Below are 20,532 nucleotides of genomic sequence, written 5' to 3' on the forward strand. Positions count from 1 at the left end.
CCACAGAGTCATCCACCTCACCAACCTGGACGCAGTCATCCAGGGGTTCGGCATCCTGGGCTTCCCCAACTGTGGGGGGGGCAATCAATGGGATGCACATCCACATCCATGCCCCGGAACACCAAGCCTCCCTGTACATCAACTGCAAGGGGTACTTCTCCGTGATCCTGCAGGCTGTGTCTGACCACCGGGGCCAGTTCACGGACATCAATGTGGGCTGGTCCAGCAAGGCACACGAGACGTGGGTGTACCACAACTCCTCCGTGTGCCAGAGGCTGCACACCGGGACTTTCTTCCCCGACCACCACATCAGGGTCAGGGATGTAGACATGCCAGTGTGCCTGCTGGGGGATGGGGCCTACCCAGTACAGCCCTGCCTGATGAAGCCCTACCCAGGACACCTCAACCCCTCCCGGCAGGTCTTCAATGTCAGGCTCAGCAGGGCCCGCATTGTGGTCGAGGGGGCTTTTGGCCGACTGAAAGCATGATTTAGATGCCTCCTCACCCACCTCGACCTCTCCCAGAACAATATTCTGCACGTGGTGGCAGTGTGCTGTGTGCTCCACAATTTATGTGAGAGGAAGGGAGAAGCTTTCCTGCCAGCCTGGATGGCAGAGGCTGACCGCCTGGCTGACCAGTACACACAGCCCCGCATGGCTGCTAGCTGGGAGGCCCTTCGGGGGGCTGTCCACATCTGGGAAGCCCTGTGGGAGAGCTTCCAGGCAGACAAGGACTGAAGTTCCCCCGGCGTGCCACATTCCACCCCCATCTCCTTCCCCTTTCCCCTCCCTAACCCCCCTTCCTGATATACAATAAAAACACCTGTGTTGCTACAAAAACTCTCTTTATTTAACATAACTGGGGTTGGGGGAGGAGGGGAATGAGGGTGAGAGACAGGAGGGAGAAAACCTGGGAGGAGGGAACTGGAAGGAGGAGGCAAGGGGAGGAAGGGGGAGGGGAAGCTCAGGGTTGGCGGTCTTGCCGGCCCTCCCGTCTCGTAGCACTGCGAGTGCGGGGGCCTCGGCGTTCCCGGGAAGGAGTAGAGGGTGGGGCAGGAGGGACAGGGGGGTGGAAGAAGCAGGAGGGGGAGCAGTGGTGAGAGAAGGCGCGATAGGTGGGGTGGCCGCAGGGACTGGAGCAGCAGGAGGCAGTAATCAGTCCACCAGGGCCTGCAGGTGCTCGCAGAGGGCACGGCCCTGCTCCCGCAACTCCAGTATGCTCTCCCGCCGCAGCTACAGGTCTTCTTGCACCCACTGCTCCTGGCTGTGGACCTGCTTTCCCTGTAACCGCAGCTGCTGCCTCTGGAATTCCTCCTGGTTGAGGATGCACCTGCTGGCCCGGGTGCGGGTAGATGGTCCAGGCGGGGTGGTGCGTCCTGCACTTGCAGGTGCTGCAGCTGCGGTGAAACAAGAGAAGTGGTCAGTTCTCCCTGGGGACACAGTGGGTGAAACCCAGCCCCTCTCTGCAAAGTGAGGACAGCAGGTCTCCACACCATCATGTCCTGCTATCCCCAGGAGTGTGAGCTGGACCCAGGACTGCACCTCGGCCCCTGTGCTGCCTCTAGTGTGGGGGGGGGGGGGAGGAGGGAGGAGAGATGTGCCCTGCCTCTGTGTAGAGGGGCGTCTGGAGGGAGGGCAGTGTGTAGTGTCTCTCCCCAGTGTCAGGAGCCTGTCATGTGCCTTCACGCATAGATGCGTGTGGGGAACAGGCCAGGGCCCCTGCATGGCACCCAGCTGGGGCCACAAGTCCCAGCTGGCATGGCAGATGCACAGGTTGCCACCTGCTCCGTAGTCGTAAAGGCCCATGCTCACGGTCCCTGGGCTCCCCCTCTCCCCCACATAAGGGGACCGTGATGGCACTCACGTGCGGAGGCCTCCCCGGCCTCGGATGAGGCTGCTGACAGGCTCTCCAGTTCGGCTTGGGGGTCCTGGGTGCAGGGCAAGCTCCCTACAGGCTCCTGGCTGCTGTTCTCCTCCTCTTCCTCCTCTTCCCCTGTGTCAGGGGCAGGGCCCTCTGCCTTGGGGTCAATGAAGACCAGGGGAGCACGGACCATCTGACCCCACAGGATGCAGTCCAGGGCTTCATATTGAGAGCAGGCCTCCAGGTCAGCCTCTCGTTGGGAGGCCCTGGCATAGGCCTGCCGCAGCTCCTTGATTTTACTCAGCACCTACTCCTGGCTGCTCATGTGGCCTCTGGTGGCCAGGCTGGCAGCCATGTGGCTGTAGACGGCCACATTCCTGTGCCTAGTGCAGAGATCATGGGCATTTCCATTAAAAGTATTTGCGCAAAATCATGCCAATCTAAATGCAGCCTCAGTGTAGTGCATGTGTGAATATTTATATAGGAGTGTATGTGTTTGACCTGGTAAATTGAGTGGACAGTATCACTGTATTATGTAGGATACATGTATCTTCCAGTCCAGCCCTAGAAATATGATGTTGTATCATGACAGTTGTGATTGTTTGTTTGTGTATTACAAAATATGTTAGGTCCTGATCCAGCACTTAAGCATATTCTATGGGATTACTCACAGGTTTAAAGTTACCAATGTGCTTGAGTATTTTGCTGGATTGGTAGCTTAATGCACATTTCAAAATGTGCATGTGCTTACTGAAAAATAATTTTACAGGAACTGCTTCTTTAGCTAATTACATATTTAGCAACAGAGGGTGAGGGGGTGAAGGAAAGCTATTTTCCCATCTGCAGTAAATCCTGACAGCTGCTTAAAAAGCAATAGCAATGAGCAAGAAAGATATGTGATGGGTTTAGAGCTTCTTTTCAGATAAACACCCAAAAAGCCTTATCTTTACCTGCTCTGAACCAAATCTGTAGGATCTGCAAAATTGTTAGAACCTGTGGCAATAAAAGATGTCTCATGGGATCTTTGGTTTCTTTACATCCGTGCCAGAAATACACCCCATACAGGGGGCGGTTTCACACTGGAGCCCGTAGAGAGGATCATCAAACAATTTCAACCCACATTTGATGAGGATCATATTGCAAAAAATAATAATAATAATTCCAGAACCTCCTTTCTGGCCTTCAAACAACCATCCCCACCAACTTTGCCAAAGTCACCATCAGAAGCAAATTCTGCAAAGACCGGGACATACCAACTCAAAGTAGTACCAGCTTCTATCAGAACAACAGATACAAAACCTGAAGATATATCTCCAGTGCTGGATGTTAAATAACCTTCACCACTCACTTTTCAGTATTCATAAGTCCTACACATGCTTATCACAACATATGGTGCACCTCATTTAGTTCATCAAATACCCCAACAGCTAGTGGGTGAAACAAGCAAATCACTATGCTTTTGAATAGAGCTGGGCAAAATGCAGCTCTGGGGCCGGATCCAGCCCACCAAACCACCAGATCCAGCCCGCAGACACAGAAGAGAGCCTCAGGCAGGCTCCCTGTTTGCTCCATGCCCCCTACACACACCCCTCAGAAAAATGACTGCCATGGCCATTTCTCTCTTAGGGTATGTCTACACTAGCCCCCTAGTTTGAACTAGGGAGGCTAATGCAGGCATTCGAACTTGCAAACGAAGCCCGGGATTTAAATATCCCAGGCTTTATTTGCATCTTCCCATTCAGGCGCCATTTTTAAATCCCCCTAGTCCAAACTAACTGCCCGCGGCTACACACAGCAGTCAAACGTTATCTCGAACTAAGTCCTTAGTTCGAGTTAACTATTACACCTGTCGTGGAATGAGGTGTAACAGTTAACTCGAAGTAAGGACTTAGTACGAGTTAACATTTGACTGCCGCGTGTAGCCACGGGCAGTTAGTTCAGACTAGGGGGATTTAAAAATGGCGCCTGGATGGGAAGATGCAAATAAAGCCTGGGATATTTAAATCCCGGGCTTCATTTGCAACTTCGAAAGCCTACATTAACCTCCCTAGTTCGAACTAGGGGGCTAGTGTAGACATACCCTTACAGTTGTGAGCCCAGAAGTAGGGGTAGTGGTGCTTCACATGCTGCTCCCACTCCCCGTACAATCCCATTTGCCGATTTCTGCACAAAGCTCCACTTCTCTCTCCTCTCTCAGTCCTGGCTTGTGGTGGGTCCAGGACCTACCCCTGCTGCAGCTCTGCATTTAAAGTGTATTAGGAGCCAGGCAGACAGGCTCAGTTCCAGCTTGCACCGGGTCTGGGAACTCAGACACTCCCCCTCCCCGACAGGGGCTGCTGCCACCCTGTGATGCTGCGTTTTTATCAGAGGCAGCAGCACAGGGCAATAGACAGCTGGTCCACATGGGGAGCTGGTTTTAAACTGGGCTCCTTGGGAGTGAGGCCAGAGCACACTGGCTGCCTGCCCCGCCCCCCAGGGACTGTAGAATAGTCGACTAACCAATAAGAATTCATGAGGTTACTCAACTATTCAATTAACCAATATTTAACATTTCTATCCACCACAGCAACTTAAGACCATTGCTCCTCATTCTGCCATCTGTCACTACTAAGAACAGCCTCTCTCCATCCTCTTTGGGACCTCTTTGAGACTGAGAACTTAAATTCATAACTCTATTGACACTAAAAAAACATGGACCTAATAGGGACACTGGTTTTATGACTCATTACAAGAACTTGTAACACACCTCACAGCCTGCAAACCCTTAACTGTCCACTTCAAACCCCCTATGCATAACATTTAACCATCAATTGCCCAGTTTATTTGAAGGGGCTTTCTAAAACATGCATTTCCCCTTATATTTAGCAATCTGTCCCAGCCTCTCTTTAATTCAGATATGTAATTTCAGACCTGAAGAAAAGCTCTGGGTAGCTCAAAGGCTTTTCCCAACAGAATGCAGTTCAACACAAGAAATTACCTCACGTATCATTAGCATTTTTCCACAGAATTTTCACCATTTGATTCCTAGTTCAAAAAAGAGCCAGGACATGAAGAGAAACAAGAAAAAGAAAAAAAGTTGACTAACATTTCCAGAACCTCAAAGCTGAAGGACAGGAAAGAAGTCAGAACAATGTTAGGCCATAGATATTCAGGCTTTCCTGGAAAGGCCTATATAAGCACAAACAATCAATATCACAATCTATCTGTCTGAGGCCTTGTTTTTAAGCTAAGGCTTTTGGCACATTCCAAACCAGTAAAACAGGTAAATTCCAAACCATTCACATTGAAATAAAACACATTCCAACCATTTAGGGCTGTTAGAAAGGCCATCCAATCCATTGCCTAAAGGGATGAAAAGATTTAAAGGAAACTCAGGTTGATAGCTTTCTGTCAGGCAAGGTCCACTTATCAATTATTGGGGTTGTGAAATTCACATTTCTTTACTGCTTTGTCTTTATGCTCCCAATCTCACTAGTGTTTATCTGTTTGGTTTCTGTCTGATTCTTTGATTGTTTCTGTCTCCTTTATAATTAATATTTCTGGGTGTAGACCAATTAAAGTAGTGGGATATAATTGGTTAGATAATCGTGTTACAATATGTTATGGTTGGTTAGTTAAATTTCAGTGGAATGATTGGTTAAAAATATTACTATATATCTATATATATACTAGCTGGAGTTACCCGGCTTTGCTCGGGAAAGTTGATATAACTGAGGTGAGGAGCCTGAGGGGAGGGAGGTGGAAGGGAGCCATGCACCTGCTGCCGGCGCCCGAGCCCACCCTCCACTTCCTTCTCCCTCCACCAGCCTTAGTGAGTGACTGTCCCCATCACTTCCCCCGGGAAGCCACTTCTCCCCACACTGCCAAGCTCCATGCAGCCCTGGGGAGAGGCATCAGTCTCTCATCTCTTCCCTTCCACAGTACCTTAAAACCTTCTCCTGGATGAAAGGTTATCCCGTGCAAAGTTTGGTTGCGGTAGCTCATATAGGCTATGTCTACACTAGCGGCTTCTTGCATCAGAAGTATGCAAATGAGGCTAAGCATGGAATATCGCTGAGCCTCATTTGCATACCTAATGAACCCCCATTTTTGCAGAAGAGGCTCTTGAACCAGAAGGAGCTGCCTACACTGCCCCTTCTTGCGCAAGAAAAACCCTCTTGTGCAATGCCGTTACGCCAATTATTTTCAGGAATAAGGGACCTTCCGGAAAAGGGCTTATTTTCCGGAGAATCGCGTCTACACTGGCGCTTTTATCCTGCAAAAACCCTGATCCGGAAAAAAGCGGCAGCCATGTAAATGCAAATGCCGCGGGGGATATTTAAATCCCCCACGGATTTGCAATTCCGAAGTGTCTCATTAGCATCCCTTTTCCGGAAAGGGACGCCAATGTAGACACAGCCATATAGTAAGGCAGAAATCAATTATCAAATTTTTGATGCCCTTTTGTAGACAAAATACATTCAAAGGAAACCAACTTTAATTTCCAATAGCTCTATTCAGACTGAAATAAGAACTGTACACATCTGTTAGCATCTGCAGAATTTAATGAAAGCATAAATACTTCATAATTACAGCTCTGAAGTAATTGTGATTTCTTGCCTTCATTAGTCCCTTACCTGTTTGTTACACTATCTAGTGCCTTTTTTTGACTTGTGTTTCAAATTTTCCAACTAAAATTTATAGGGTCCCAATTTCTAAATGGAGTATTTACAAATACGCTGAAATGCTTGTTTTAGCCTCAGTTTTAAAACAGACCTCCCTCTGTATACTATCTGTCAGCTGTGAACTTATTCAATAGTTGGCAAGTTACTTTGAAGTAATCTGTGAAATACAGCACAACCTAGTGGCAATTAGTCAGTTTGCAGCTCTAACACAAAATTTTCTATTGTTCCACAGTTATGTGCTACAAAAATCCCCAAAGTTAACTCATCAGAAAACATCAGACTGAAATTCTATCCTAAAAGAGGAACACAAAACCCTGATGTTGGACTAGAGAGGAAATATCCAAATCCTATTGTATTTTAAGACAATGTTAATTTCCTAAGGATCACTAAATGATGAAAATTATAAAGGTGAACTGAAATCCTCTGCAGGGTTTAGCTCAAAATTACATTTGTGAAAATACAGAAGGTAAGATGATTGGTGGAACTTAAACACAAAAAATATAGTAGTACATGGGAATAAAGCAGTGTCTGGATGATGGCATAATGTGCTTTGTACAGTTGCCACCCCCTATACTCCTTCTGCCAGGTGAAGTTGGCAGCAATAAGCCTCATTGTATAGGGTTACCTCAGGGAAATAGGAAACAAGGGAAATAAAAGTGGGAAAGAGGAAAATGTAATCCCTGTCTCAGAGAGGTCAGGCCCACCTCTACCCATATCTTGTCACCGGTACAATTACTACCTTATTACAAGGCTTATGGATAAGCTCCTACTCAGCCACGTATATAGATAATATAATAATATATACCGGTAGTCAGTCATGCGAAGCTCATCTCAGACATCTGGAGGCAGTCCTGTTAGCCTTACAAAGGGTGGGGCTATTTGCCAATCCCGAATAAAAAAGAGGATTGTACTTAGGCTATACTGAAGGAGGAGGGACCCTGAGATCCCTGGCAGACAAGGTAAAATCCCTCAAGAACTACCCCCGCTTTACAACGAAGAAGCAAGTAAGGCAATTCCTCGGCCTGGCAGATTATTACCAAAGGTTTGTAGCCAGGTTTGCGGCGATAGCCTCTCCCCTAACGGATTTGACTGGGAATGTTGAACCAAACAAGGTTTGGTGGACCCCGCAGTTTGAAAGAGCACTTAACCCAACATCCGGTGCTTATTTAGCCAGAATTTTCCCGACCGTTCATTTTGCAAACAGATGCATCAGAAGTAGGGCTGGGGGTGGTCCTGTCCCAAGAGGAAGGGGGAGGGAAGCATCCCATCCTGTATTTAAGTAGGAAATTGTATCCACGGGAACAGAACTATGTGACAATTGAGAAGGAAGCGCTCACAGTCAAGTGGGCCATTGACTCGCTAAGATACTATCTTCTAAGCAATTCCTTCCAACTCATAACCAACCACGCCCCACTGAAATGAATGAACTCTATGACGCGTCAATCCCCAAGTGATGAGATGGTACCTCGCCTTACAGCCCCACACTCACACGGAGCCATCCCCAGCATGTTGGGTAGGACAGCCGGCGGCAGCAGTGCAGCACCTCTGTGAGGCTTGCTCGGCAGCCACAGCTGAGGCGCGGCTGCGGCAGCACACACGTGTGGACAGTGGGTGCGGGGCCAGCCCAGGCGAGCATGTCGGTCTCGATGGCTGTGGTACTGGCGCGGCGGGATATTTAAATGCTGCCACCGCACGCGGAAGAGGAAGACAGGAGCTGGGAGCGGAGAGGAGCCAAGCCAGAGGAACGGCTCCCCCAGAGGCACCGGAGCAGAGGGGAGAAGCCCAGACGGGTGAAGTCCAGAGGCGGTAGGAAGTGGCCCAGAGCACTGCGGATAAAGGTGCCTGTGGGTTGGTGAGTTGTGGGAAGCGTTCCCACCAACCGGACAGGGTCGCTGACCCCAATCCTTAGGGCCCTGAGTCGGGGCTCGGAAAGAAGGAGGGCCTAAGCCCCCCTACCTGCCTCGAGCCTTCTATGCCATGCACGGAACCCCATTTGGGGGTAGTGGCGAAGCATGGGGTGGCACATCAATAAAGGCATGACGAACCTGATTGGAGGCGCAGCCTTTTACACCGACAAACAAATGTTCCTTTAACACACCATTCCCCTCTCCCTCTTCTGCCCCTACTCACAATTGCTGTCTCAGCACAAAGAGTTCACCCCAGGGAGCGAGGGGAAGGCACCAAGTAATGCTTTAACCACTGCTGCTGGTACTGCTTCAACTGGTTTATGGTTGCTGCTATTCACTCTGAATCGCTGCTGGCTGCCGCTGCCACCCCATCAGTCACTCCGCCGCATCATTCACTCTGCCACCCACTGCTGCTCCATCATTCACTCTGCTGTCCAGTGCACTGTCACTTCTCTGCTGCCTCCTGCCTCATTACTACAACCTTTGCCATGTGTTAGCACTTTACCCAACTCTCAGTGCTTTTAGAAGTTAGCATGGAACCCGACTGCTAGTGCAGGCTGGTCAGTCTCTTTCCAAGAAACACTGCCCCACAGCAGGACTAAGTCTCAGCACTGAGAGCTAGTGATTAGTGATTTCAGCTCTAGTGATCACTTGACAACACAAAGGAATCAACTGAATCTAACCAGCTGCCTTCAAGCAGTGGAGAGGGGAGAGTCTAATGACATCTAGGACTCTTGGGCAAAGCCTACACCACCAGTTAGGAGCACCTATCCCCACACTCTCTCATCTCACTGGGTTTTGGCATCCCTACCTCTGCTCAGCCAGTGTAGTTCAGCTAAGGGTGATCCACCCCCCAAATCTGGGTGTGCTAAGTACAGTTCTGCTGCTCTTTACTCACACAATCAGAACAACAACATTTAGTTACCTCTACATACAAAGTGATGTGTAGCCCAATAGCCAAAATTGATCACTTTGGCATCACAGCTGTGTCTGCTGACTACCTAGGCAGAATAGATGTGTTCATATAAATACAGTCTGCTCCTGAATTATTTTCCACCCAACCACATCCAGGGAGAGCTTCATTCAGACCTCTAAGAGCCAGGGTGAGTGTATGGTTCTGTTGCCCAAATCCACTTGACTGGACCAAGGCCATACTCCACACAGTGGAAAATCTGAGGACAGTGGCCAAAAGCTGTATCCACCTACCACAATTTCCAATTGAGGGGCAGTTCAGACCACCACAGCCACTGCACAGCAACTCATAGGGAAAGAAATCCTAGCTGGGGGCATGGAAGTACCAAACCCTGTTGCTGTTGCAGCAGCTCCAGGGTCAGGATATTCGGTAGCCAGCAATAATATAGCCTTTGTCATTCTAACCCTGGCTTTCACTTTCTTGCTGGGCCAAAGAAAAAGGAGCCTCCTTACCAACACAGCAGGCTGCTCATCTTGCAGATCAGGATCTGTCTCCTCTCTGGCCTGCCACTGTTAATCCTTCTCTACCGGCTGAGGGAGAGAAGGAGAACATTGGCTTCCTCCCATGTTTTCCTCATGGACCAGGAAGGAGGAAAAGCATGTATCTCTGTGCCCCCACTCAGTCATCCCCTTCTCCTGTATCTCTGTATCCCCTTCCCCACTGCCCATGTGACCAGGGCCGTCCCTAGGCATACACAGAGCACCCAGTTGTGTAGGGCACCAGTATTTCCGGGCACCACTCTGCCAGAAGGAACGGAAAACAGTGAGCATGCAACAGCAGGGCTGCTCGGTCCTAGGGAGAGCCAAATGCGCTGCCTGCAACACAGTCTGAGGGAGGGGATTGGCTGCTGGGGTCTCTGGGAAGGGGAGGGGATAGAAGTGGGGGAAGGAACTCACCTGTGTGACTCTCTCCCCTGGCATGAGGGGAGGCAGGTTGGCTGGGCGGCTCTGGCAGTATCCTTTTTTTTGCTTCCCATTTTCTCCCCTCCCCACATAGAGCAACTCTCCCTTTCCCCCTCCCCCCCTCACGGAGCACCCCTCTCTTTCCCCTTCCACTTCCCCTCCCCCCCCCCGTGGCGTACCCCTCTCCCCTCCAGCAGGGCTGGGTTGGGTGAGGTGCTGGAGGGGAGCGAAGGGCTGGCTGGCTGCGTGCTGAGGCAGATGCAGACTGGCCCAGTGGTCCATCTGCTGAAGGTCTAGCTGGCAGCTGCTGGAGGGGGATCATGATGGGGCACCGCAGCCCCGTCCGCACTTTAAATTCCCCGGCCTTATACAAGGCGCACTGAAGGAAGCACACGACCGGGTGTCTCCTCTCCCAGCTGGTTTGAACTCTGCACCTGGATGGTCACACTGCCACCAGAGAGGGGAGAGAGGAGGGTCTGAAGCTGGGAGCGATTGGAGGGAGGGGGTGCTGAGTGCTCAGCCTGGGCGGGAGGCTGGGGTATCCGGGAGGAGCAAACACCACCCCCTCATGGGGGTCAGTGCGGGCGCTGAGCTCCCCGGCTGGTCACCCGCCCGAGTGCCACCGCCCCCACTCTTGCCCTGGCTCCTCCTTGTTCAGCAGCTGTCTTCCCCGCTGCTAGCTGGGGCCACTCACTGTGACTGTCGCACCTTTTGGTGTTAAGTGGTCGCAAAGGCAGTGCTGCGTTGTGGCTCTGCGTGGATACATGATGGTGGGAGGTGCCGGTGCAGCGGAGGTAGCAAATTGAGAGATTTTTCTACCAAAAAACACAGTTCCTCTGACTTTGCAACCAGCCAGCAAAGGTAGCAATTCCTGAGCAGTTGTACCGAATGTCATGTATGTATGACAGAAACTGTGACGGTCACAAAAACGGAGAGGTTTCACTTTTTGCCTATACACCGGCTCAAGAGGAGCGAACCCTACATATTTATGTCCCTATGAGCATATCTGGGTCTTTAAGGGGTAATTTTGGGGAGGGAGTGGAGGGGGGAGAGGTTACAAAATAAAAGGAAAATGTATGTGTTATATTTAAATGATAGAATTTTTCAAAAATGAAGGGAAAAAGGAAGTTTGTATTAATATCAGAAGGAAAGTGATTAAAACATCAGATATAGTTTTTTGGTGGACAATATTTGCAAGTTTTCTGTCTTGTGCTACAATAAAAGGGGTGGGGGTACAGGAGTGAGGGCAGGCAGTTGGGAGAGTTGGGGAACTCAGGGCAGGGGTCAAAGGGTGCTAGAGTGAAGGCAGGAGGTAGGGGGCTGAGGGCACAGGGTTTGATGCGAGGAGTTAGGGCAGGAGTATAAGGTTGCAGGGCTGGAGTCAGGGCAGAGATATGGGGGACTCTTGGTAAGGGGTTGGGGTTAAGATGTGTGGGCAGGGGGCTGGAAGGTTTGTGGCAGCAGCTCAGGGCAGAAGGTGATAGAGTGAGGGCAGGGGGATGGATTCAGGACAGAGGGTCTGTTGGAGGGGGGCTCAGGGTAGGGAGGGGGGAGCAGGAGTAAGGGCAGCAGGAAGAGGGTACAGAACTCAGAGGGAGCTGAAAGAGATTATGGGGCTTACAAGGGTGACAATGCTGTGCTGATGACTCCTCCCAGGGGGACAGAGCTTCACTTTCCTGTCAGCAGCTCCTCCAGGAGAGGAGATGGACCTGCATGGGCTGGGCCTGGCCTCAAGTTTGTCTGGGGTGAGCAAGGCTCCATGGGCCAACCCTGGCCTTCAGCTGGCCCCCATCTTGCAGCTGGTGAATGAGGGCAGGATTCTGGGACCCCTGTAGCCTGTCCAGTAGCATCAGGTGAATGGAGTTTCTCAAAACTAAAGCTCATTAAAAACTAAATCCATTCTACAATGAGTCAGGATCGTTTGACTGGTCTTGCTATTTTTGCAATGAAGAAGACATCACTGTGTTTTTGTCATACAATGACATTATTACTGATTTTGCAGCCAAAAAAGCCAGAAAGATTGCTTTTAATTAAAAACAAATCCTTGTTTCAAAACCTCTTCATATAAATTTCCAATAAAATGTTGACAAAATTTAAAAAATATTATTTGCATCATTCTATCAATGAATCAGAATTTTTTCTATAGTGCTACTTCTTTAGTGTTAGTCCATCAGCATTACAGTGTGCTTAATTAAGTTAAACAGTTTTTAATAATGTGCATATGGCAAGTTTTCCAATACTGTAAGCTTATGTTGCTAAGAGCAGGTCAGGCATAGGGGCACCAGTTTAATAATCCCGCCTAGAGCACCATAAATCCTAAAGATGGCCCTGCATGTGACCCTGCACTTCCATTCCCTTTCAGCTCCTGCCCTACTCTGTCCTCCCGCATTAGCCCTTATGAGCCCTTATCTAACCCACAGCTGCCCCTAGCCCCTGCTTCCTGACCTGGCCTGTCAGGTGCTATGAAGAAGACTCTGAAGTCTCTTTAGGCTCTTTCTCTTCCCTAGCTGGCTAAAAGTGCTCTCTAGCGGGCAAAAGGCAGAACTGCAGCAACTTTTCAGCAGAAGCTTTTATCAGTGCAAAAAATACTAAATTATGAACAGCTCATTAATTATGCCTGTGGAGTAGCACAGAATTCTCCCTGGAGTAAATGGTAGCCTCTTTGAGGAAAGTCACCACACTCACCCTTCCAGTCACCACTTACTCACACAGGGCTCTTGGCACCCTCCACATGGAGATCTGCTGGGCTGATGCGAAGTGTCCATTCACAAAGGTCCCACTTGCTCATATGGTGAGGAATGCTCAACCTAATGAATAGCATCAGAAGGCTGGGACACCCTGGCCTGCCAGAGGTTAGCTATGGAAGAATAAATCACTTGCGTACTTGAACAGTAGCAGGCCATCTGCTATCCCAAGGAATGGCTTGTGTGGATAATCCTGCCACCACCACCCCAAGCAGGGACCAGGACATCAGTAGGTTGTGCCTAGGCTATTTAAGGAGTGAAACTGCTGCCCCTGGCCCACTCTGTTTCAGATGCTATTATCACCATCAGTTGCTGCCAGATGATCAGAGATCACTGACCTCCTTTCATGGAGTGCTAAAAAGCCTTTCACTTCATTGTTATGTTTGGCAGTGCAAATAAATTATTGATGATAAAATAGTACCGAAGCTAAACAGACAGAATAAACAAGAAAATAAAAACATTAATTCTACATTGATTGTACAAAAAAGATTTATAGTCAAGATGAAAAACAGGGCCATACAATACATTTTTGATATCAGATAAATTCAAGCAAACATTCTTGTCTTAGCTTAGCAGAGACTGAAGTACATACATTCTGCATAGCACAAAAAGGTAGAACTGAAATACAATTAATGATGACACCAAGTTCATTCGGTAGATTAAGCAGCATGCATTTAAATCTAGTTTTCACATAGAAATTTTGCACAAATTGGCGGACAATTTGATTATAGCAAGTATATGAATGGATGAGACTACTCCTCTTCCTTATAATTATATATACAATAAAGAGCATTTTGCATTCTTACTCATGTAAAATCAATCTGTTTTTTTAATTTCAGTGATAAAATTCCAGTTCCTTGCAGAAGCAGTTCTTGTGTTCTGTAATTATTTGAAACAGCCATCATATTCCAAAATACCTTAACCGTCTGTTTTCATTAACAAGTTGAAATTCACACAAAAAAGCAAGTTCTTCTCAGAATGATCAGAGAATCCTCTTATAATAATTGTATATAATCCCTAAAACAAAGGGGGAAAAGTCACATAAGTTTGTTACCACTTTTCAGCCCAAAATCTGGGGAGAGAAGACTAGGATAAGGAGCCCAGGTAGGGGAGAAATAGGTCTTGCACAGGGACAGGCTGAAGTTAACAAGGGCAGAAGGAGTCAGGTTTGGGAGAAAACAAAAAGACAGAAAAGTATGTGACCACAGGACCATATTCCCCTCCAAAGCCTGGAATGGAAACCAATTCTTGTCTCTCAAAACTCCATTGCTGAAAGAACAAGGCTGTGAAACACACTGGCAAAGTGTCTGTCTCATCCATTCTAGTGCTGATTCACAGAGAATGGCAACCTGCTACTGCTATCATTTATTATATTTGCTCAAATGGCAGAGGTCTGTGTGGTGGACTCAAAGGTTCCAACCTTGTTGATTACCTGTGTGGGTGTCAGTATCTCGTCACATGGTGAGATTTCTGTTTGTTTGTTTTTTAATTTGGGAAATTCAATTTAAAAACTGCTATATTAAAAGAATTTTATTAAGTTTGCAACACCAAGCATGCAGAAATTAGAAAATGAAGAATTAAGATGACCTTTTGTGCATATGCATTATGATGCAGCCTTTAATTACATGATCACATACTATTTTTTGCACAAGATCCAACAGGATCACAGTTAAGCACTTTATAAATCTTGAATGTCCTGGTGGAGTCAACCTGTGGAACTCCTTGCTGCAGGAGGATGTGAAGGCTACAACTAGAACAGAGTTTAAAGAGAAGTGAGATCAATTCATGGAGGTTGGGTCCATTGAGTGGTATTAGCCAGGGGGTAGGAGTGGCGTCCCTGCCCAAAGTTTGTGGAAGGCTGGAGAGGGATGGCACGAGACAAATGGCTTGGTCACTGTCTTTGGTCCATCCCCTCCAGGGTCCCTAGGGTTGGCTGCTGACGGCAGACAGGCTACTGGGCTAGATGGACCTTTGGTCTGACCCAGTACGGCCATTCTAAGCTAAGGGCTCAGGGTCGGGGGTCTCAGTGGACCACCTTGATTTTCATGCAAACCTGCTCCTGGGTGGCCAGGCTGGCAGCTCTCCTGCCCTAGACGGCTGCTTTCCTGTGCCTAGTGCGGAGGTCGTGGACGAGGTCCACAATGTCTGCACTGGACCAGGCGGGTGCCCGCCTCTTGCGGTCCTGGGCAAGCTCCCGGGAGCCGCCAGCCTGGTCCCAGGAAGAGGCGGAGGGCTGGGGGGCATCGGGTGGCTGGCTCGAGCCATTCCAGGTGCAGGGTCTGCTGACTGGGTGCTGGCAGGCTTGCACCTGGCATGGGCATCGTAGCCAGCCTGTGCCCCTTTAAGGGGTCCGAGGCCGGGAGGGGGGCAATAGAGTTTCCCTGGTGTTGGCCAGAGTGGCCACCAGGGAAAGCTGGGGAGGGCTAGCTTCCCACTAGTTCGAATTAAGGGGCTACACACCCCTTAATTCGAACTAGTAAGTTCGAACTAGGCTTAGTCCTCGTAAAATGAGGTTTACCTAGTTCGAACTAAGCGCTCCGCTAGTTCAAATTAAGTTCGAACTAGCGGAGCGCTAGTGTAGCGCCTATCAAAGTTAATTTGAACTAACATCCGTTAGTTCGAATTAACTTTGTAGTGTAGACATACCCTTACTTCTCTGCTGCTACTGATGTGATACTATAGTAGAGACCAGATTTCATGGACTGTGATGTGTTTTACAAGGCCATGAATTTGGAAGGGCCCTAACAATAATCTTTAATCAAGTGGTTAGGACACTCACCTGGGACACAGGAAATGAGATTCAATTTCCACTCTTCCTGATGAGGGGAATGGATTGTACAGTTATAGACTATACAGTTATTTTCAATCACTCTCTGGACCAATTAACAATTAAACTTGTAATACAAAATGAAATGGTTTTAACAAGAAACACCCCCACATCAGAATATCCCATATCTCAAGGTCCAGGGTGCTCACCTGAAATGCAGGAGGGCCCTGTTCAAATTCCTACTCATCAGGCAGAGTGGAAGTGTACACAGATCCCCAGATTCCACTAACCACTAGGCCAGTGTTTCTCAGAGTGAGCTGCAGCCTCGCTTTGAGAAAGCTGCTAACAGGCTGCTCTGGTTTGTTTACTTAATGGCCTACAGCCCACTTTGAGAAACACTATATTAGGCTAAAGGTTACAAGGGAGGCCCTTCATCATCCTCTCTTCCCCATCTCTCTGGCTGGATTGGGTGGCTTTAGCCATGCTCTGAGCACACTTGCTTGACCAGGAGACAGGTGTTACCATGCCTATCTCAATCAGTTTAGAGGTTCACACTGGGGATTAGGTGTGAGATAGGCATCCAAGGGTATGTCTACACTACCACCCTAGTTCGAACTAGGGTGGTTAATGTAGGCAACCGAAGTTGCAAATGAAGCCCAGGATTTGAATTTCCTGGGCTTCATTTGCATCTTGCCGGGTGCCACCATTTTTAAAGCCCCGCTAGTTCGGACTCCGTGCCCGCGGCTACACGCAGCACGAAGTAGTTAATTCAGATTAGGCTTCCTATTCCGAACTACTGTTACTCCTCGTGGAACGAGGTGTCAGCATGCTGTGTGCTCCATAATCTGCGCAAGAGCAAGGGGGAAAGTTATCTGGCAGGGTGGGAGGCTGAGGCTGAGCACCTAGCCAGAAACTTTGAGCAGCTAGACACCAGGGTGATAAAGAGAGCATAGTGTGAGGCAGTGCAGCGCAAATAAGAGAGGCTTTGAAGGAGTTTTCTGAATGGCCAGTTTTGAGACTCATGCACATTGCTTTCAACAAGGTACCCCTGCATTCCCCGTGTTTGCCTTTAATCCCCCATCCCACCTCTTCAGTACAAGCAGTAAAGAGACTGTTGTTCAGAGATCATGCATTTTTATGATCAGCAGGGAAATAAAAGAAGTCCATGGTGAGAAAACACGGGGGAAAGAGGGCTCAGAAACACGTGAAGGGCAGCCTTTTGCCTCCTGAGGTCCTGGAGGATAAGGCTGCCCTTGAGTTCCTCCCTACCCCATGTCCTGGGGCAGGTAGGCTACTTTCCCAGCTCACAGGAGCCTGCAGGGGGAAGGAGTGAGGGACCTGTGCCCAGCACACACAGCTTCCTGGAGAGAGTGCTAATAGCCTCCCTTCCTCCTTCATCCAGGTAGCTATGAAAGATACCAGTCTGCTCCAAATCACATAGAGTGACTGGAGCTGACTGAATGTGGCTATAACTCTAGGCCTTATGCTGCAATGCTTTGTAGTCTGATGATGCCAGACCACTTACTGGTGGCTTGGCATGGGAAGGTGTCCTACCATGGAGGACGGAATAAAGGTGGCCTCCCCAGAAACCTTGTGAGAAGGATCAAAGAGTTCCTATCTGAGAGTTTCATGGAGATGTGCAGGGAAGATTTCTGCTCCATCTGCAGACACTTTAACAAGCTGTTCTAGGACCCCCACGCTGGATAGGCACAGAGCACATCATACATCACGCCCAATTGCCTTAACCCGTTGAAATAAGAAAAAATTGTGAACTCACCAGAAGTGCCCGCCCCAGGATCAGTGCTTGAAGAGGAGACATCTTGGGAGGAGGGGAGTGGCTCCAACATGATAAAAAGTTCTTGGTTCTCGCCCATAACTGGCTGGCTATTCTCCTCTCCCCATCTTTCCCTCCCCCCCTCCTACTCCCACTACACTGTCCTCCACACTGATGCCAGGAATGTCTTGGCTGGCCTCCATGGTGAGGCTTGGGAAGCTGGTCGGGTCCACGCCCCCAGAATCACATCCAGCTGTTCACAGAACTGGCATGTGTGCGGTCTTGCACCAGACCAGCGATTCACCTGCTTTGCCTTATGGTAGGACTGCTTCAGCGCCTTTATTTTGACTGCACTGCTGGGCATCCCTGGAATATCCTTTGACCACCAAGCAGTTTGTGATCTTTGTGTAAATGTCCACATTTTCTTTGCTGGTTTGGAGCTCGGAGAGAATGGATTACTCTCCCCATGCCTCAATGAGGACCAAGATCTCCCGGACATTCCTGGTGCTCTTTTGTGCCACTGGGAAGTGGAGCCCATAAGAGATGAAGTATTGGAAATCGTGGAAGTATTAGAAATTATGGCCACGTATGCTGCTCAAGTGTGCTGCTTACTTTGAGGTGTGGTCGCAACACTGGCCACACGGGAAATGAAATTCAAACTTTCACTGCGCTTTTCCTGATCACCTGGAGAGCAGAAGAGGTTCAAGTTCTGGCCAGAGTGGTCAGAATGGGCCATTGTGGGATGCCTCCTGGAGGCCAATAGCCTCGACTTTCACCATCGGTGCATCTACACTATCATAAACTCAACCAGGCAAAGTCGGGAATAGCGTTACTCCTCATGAAATCAGGAGTAACTGACATCAACTTCAACGGCCCTAAATTTCAGTGAAACAGGTTTGGTGGTGTGGATGCATCATTTAGAAAATGATATATATGGTTAAATTTGGTGTAAACTCCTAGTGTAAAACAGGCCTTAAGAAGGGTTTTCCCTCACATCAATAGCTATTTGGGCAAAGATAACAAGAAATATTTGTTTATCTAAGAGGTAGGTGTTACAGTCTGACATCCATGAATAGCAAGAAAAAATGGTCACAGACCCATCAGTCATTCACTACTTCAAACAATAATGCACATATATTGAGTGTTCATGTGCAGGGCATGCACACACAAAAAACACACCCTCCCTGCAGCCAAGTTCTGACAACTACCTCTTTCCCTTCTGCATCTGTGCTCCACATCCCTCTGATGGCCAGCCAGGCAGAGGGAGCTGGTCGGGGGCCATGGCCTTCTGCTGGCCAATTTGCCACTGTGACAAGTGGGTATTGTGTGGGTTTTATTCCCCTTGTTATGTGGCATGTGATTTCTATTGTCCTGTAGTAATCCCATGTGTATGCATCAGTTTCCCTGGGCACTGCACCAATACCTAAATAGCTATGTGAATTTTGGTGTGGTAGCCTTACCCACAAATACAATGGCTGATGCTTTCTGTCACATGAATTCAGGACGGCTGTGTGACTAGGTGATTATTAGCCAGGATGGGTAGGGATCGGTGTCACTAGCCTTTGTCAGAGGCTGGAAATAGATAATAGGAGAGGGATCACTTGATTCCCTGTTCTATTCAATCCCTCTGGGGCATCTGGCATTGGCCACTGTTGAAAGACAGGATAATGGGCTAGATGGACCTTTGGCCTGACCAGTATGTCCGTCTTTATGTTCTTATGTTCTTTTCCCCAGGAAGCAGGACAAAGGCCAGAGGCAGGGCTGGCTGTAAGGCTGGGACAGGCTGCTGAGTATGCTGCTTAGTCTTGCTGACTTGGAGTATAGAGAGGGGGGTCAGGGCCTTTGGCTCTGAGCCCCCTCTCCCCAGATGGATTTTACTGACTGCTTCAGGTGACTGTGCTGCCAAGTCTGTTCTATGCTGTGCCCCCATCAACTAATAAGCCTCCTGTTCTACCCGCTGGCTGACAGTCCCATCTGACTGCGGATGGGGATGCAGAGCCTGGTGACTTCCCAAACTTCAGTGATAGGCAGATCTTAGCAAGCACACCATGGAGCATAGATGCCTTCTATAATCCAGCGAAGAGAGTTGCTGCCCAAAGATCAGCAACGGCAACTTATACATCACTAACCCTTTTAGCTGGTTGTGACACAAGGGAAAAGGATGATGACAGGATAACCAAAAGGAGGAAGAGAGGACATGGGAGAGGGAGGTGGGGCAAAGGGAAAGTAAAGTTTTTCTCTGTGACAAAGGGGAACTTGGAAATGGGGAAGATAAGGGAAAGAGACATAGAAGAGTGACCTGGACATAGTGAGAGGAAGAAAAGAGAAAGACTGCCTGAAGTGAGGATAGGAGTGTGCATGTTTGGAAAACAAGGAAGGGAGGGAGTGGAGAAGAGAACCTGAAAGACAAAATGAGACAGTTGTAGATGGAAAGCAAGGAAATAGGTGGGACTGTACCAACTTAAGTGAACCACCAAATGATAATAGGCTCATTAGAGTGATATACACGTTAATCCCTTTGGCGAAAGTGGCTGTTAGTTTTCTTATTTACATGATATCTCTTATCATTACTATGTATTCACAGTCCTTACAGTTGTCTATTTGCTTGCATAAGTCTTGTTATATTACCTGTGCTAATTTTCTTTTCTAAAATAAACTCTTCAGAAAGCTATTAGCAAGGGATAACTTGAGTTCACCTATCACTCAAGTACAGTCATTCCTGAAGTAAGAAACAAAATTATAATTCAGTATAATTCTATACAGTTTTGGAGCAATACTATTTTCAGGGGAAGAATAAATGTCAGTGTGCTATTTTGGTAATTTTTGTAACCATTAACATATATCTTAGACACAGTAATATTTTGGAAGATACCTTTAGAAATGTTGTTCTTACTCCGCTCATGTGAAATGTTGTGTTCACCGTCTCTGCAAAATAGGAAGA

At 48.4% G+C, this 20,532-nt stretch overlaps 1 protein-coding gene across 4 annotated transcripts in view; it reads right to left on the reverse strand.

Moving 5' to 3' along the window:
* Positions 1 to 20,532, reverse strand: part of LY96 (lymphocyte antigen 96) — a 40,114-nt gene that overhangs the window by 9,455 nt on the left and 10,127 nt on the right. Inside the window, exons 4-5 of one of the 4 annotated variants that reach the window (XM_014577725.3) lie at positions 20,464 to 20,516; positions 10,510 to 14,067 (exon numbers count right to left, since the gene is read on the reverse strand). In XM_014577725.3, the coding sequence (XP_014433211.1) occupies positions 13,969 to 14,067; positions 20,464 to 20,516 (152 nt within the window). In that variant the 3' untranslated portion in view covers positions 10,510 to 13,968. The other 3 variants (XM_075920500.1, XM_075920501.1, XM_075920499.1) reach the window with 3 other exon arrangements.

Source organism: Pelodiscus sinensis, chromosome 2 (assembly GCF_049634645.1).
Source record: "Pelodiscus sinensis isolate JC-2024 chromosome 2, ASM4963464v1, whole genome shotgun sequence".
NCBI classification, from domain to species: domain Eukaryota; kingdom Metazoa; phylum Chordata; order Testudines; family Trionychidae; genus Pelodiscus; species Pelodiscus sinensis.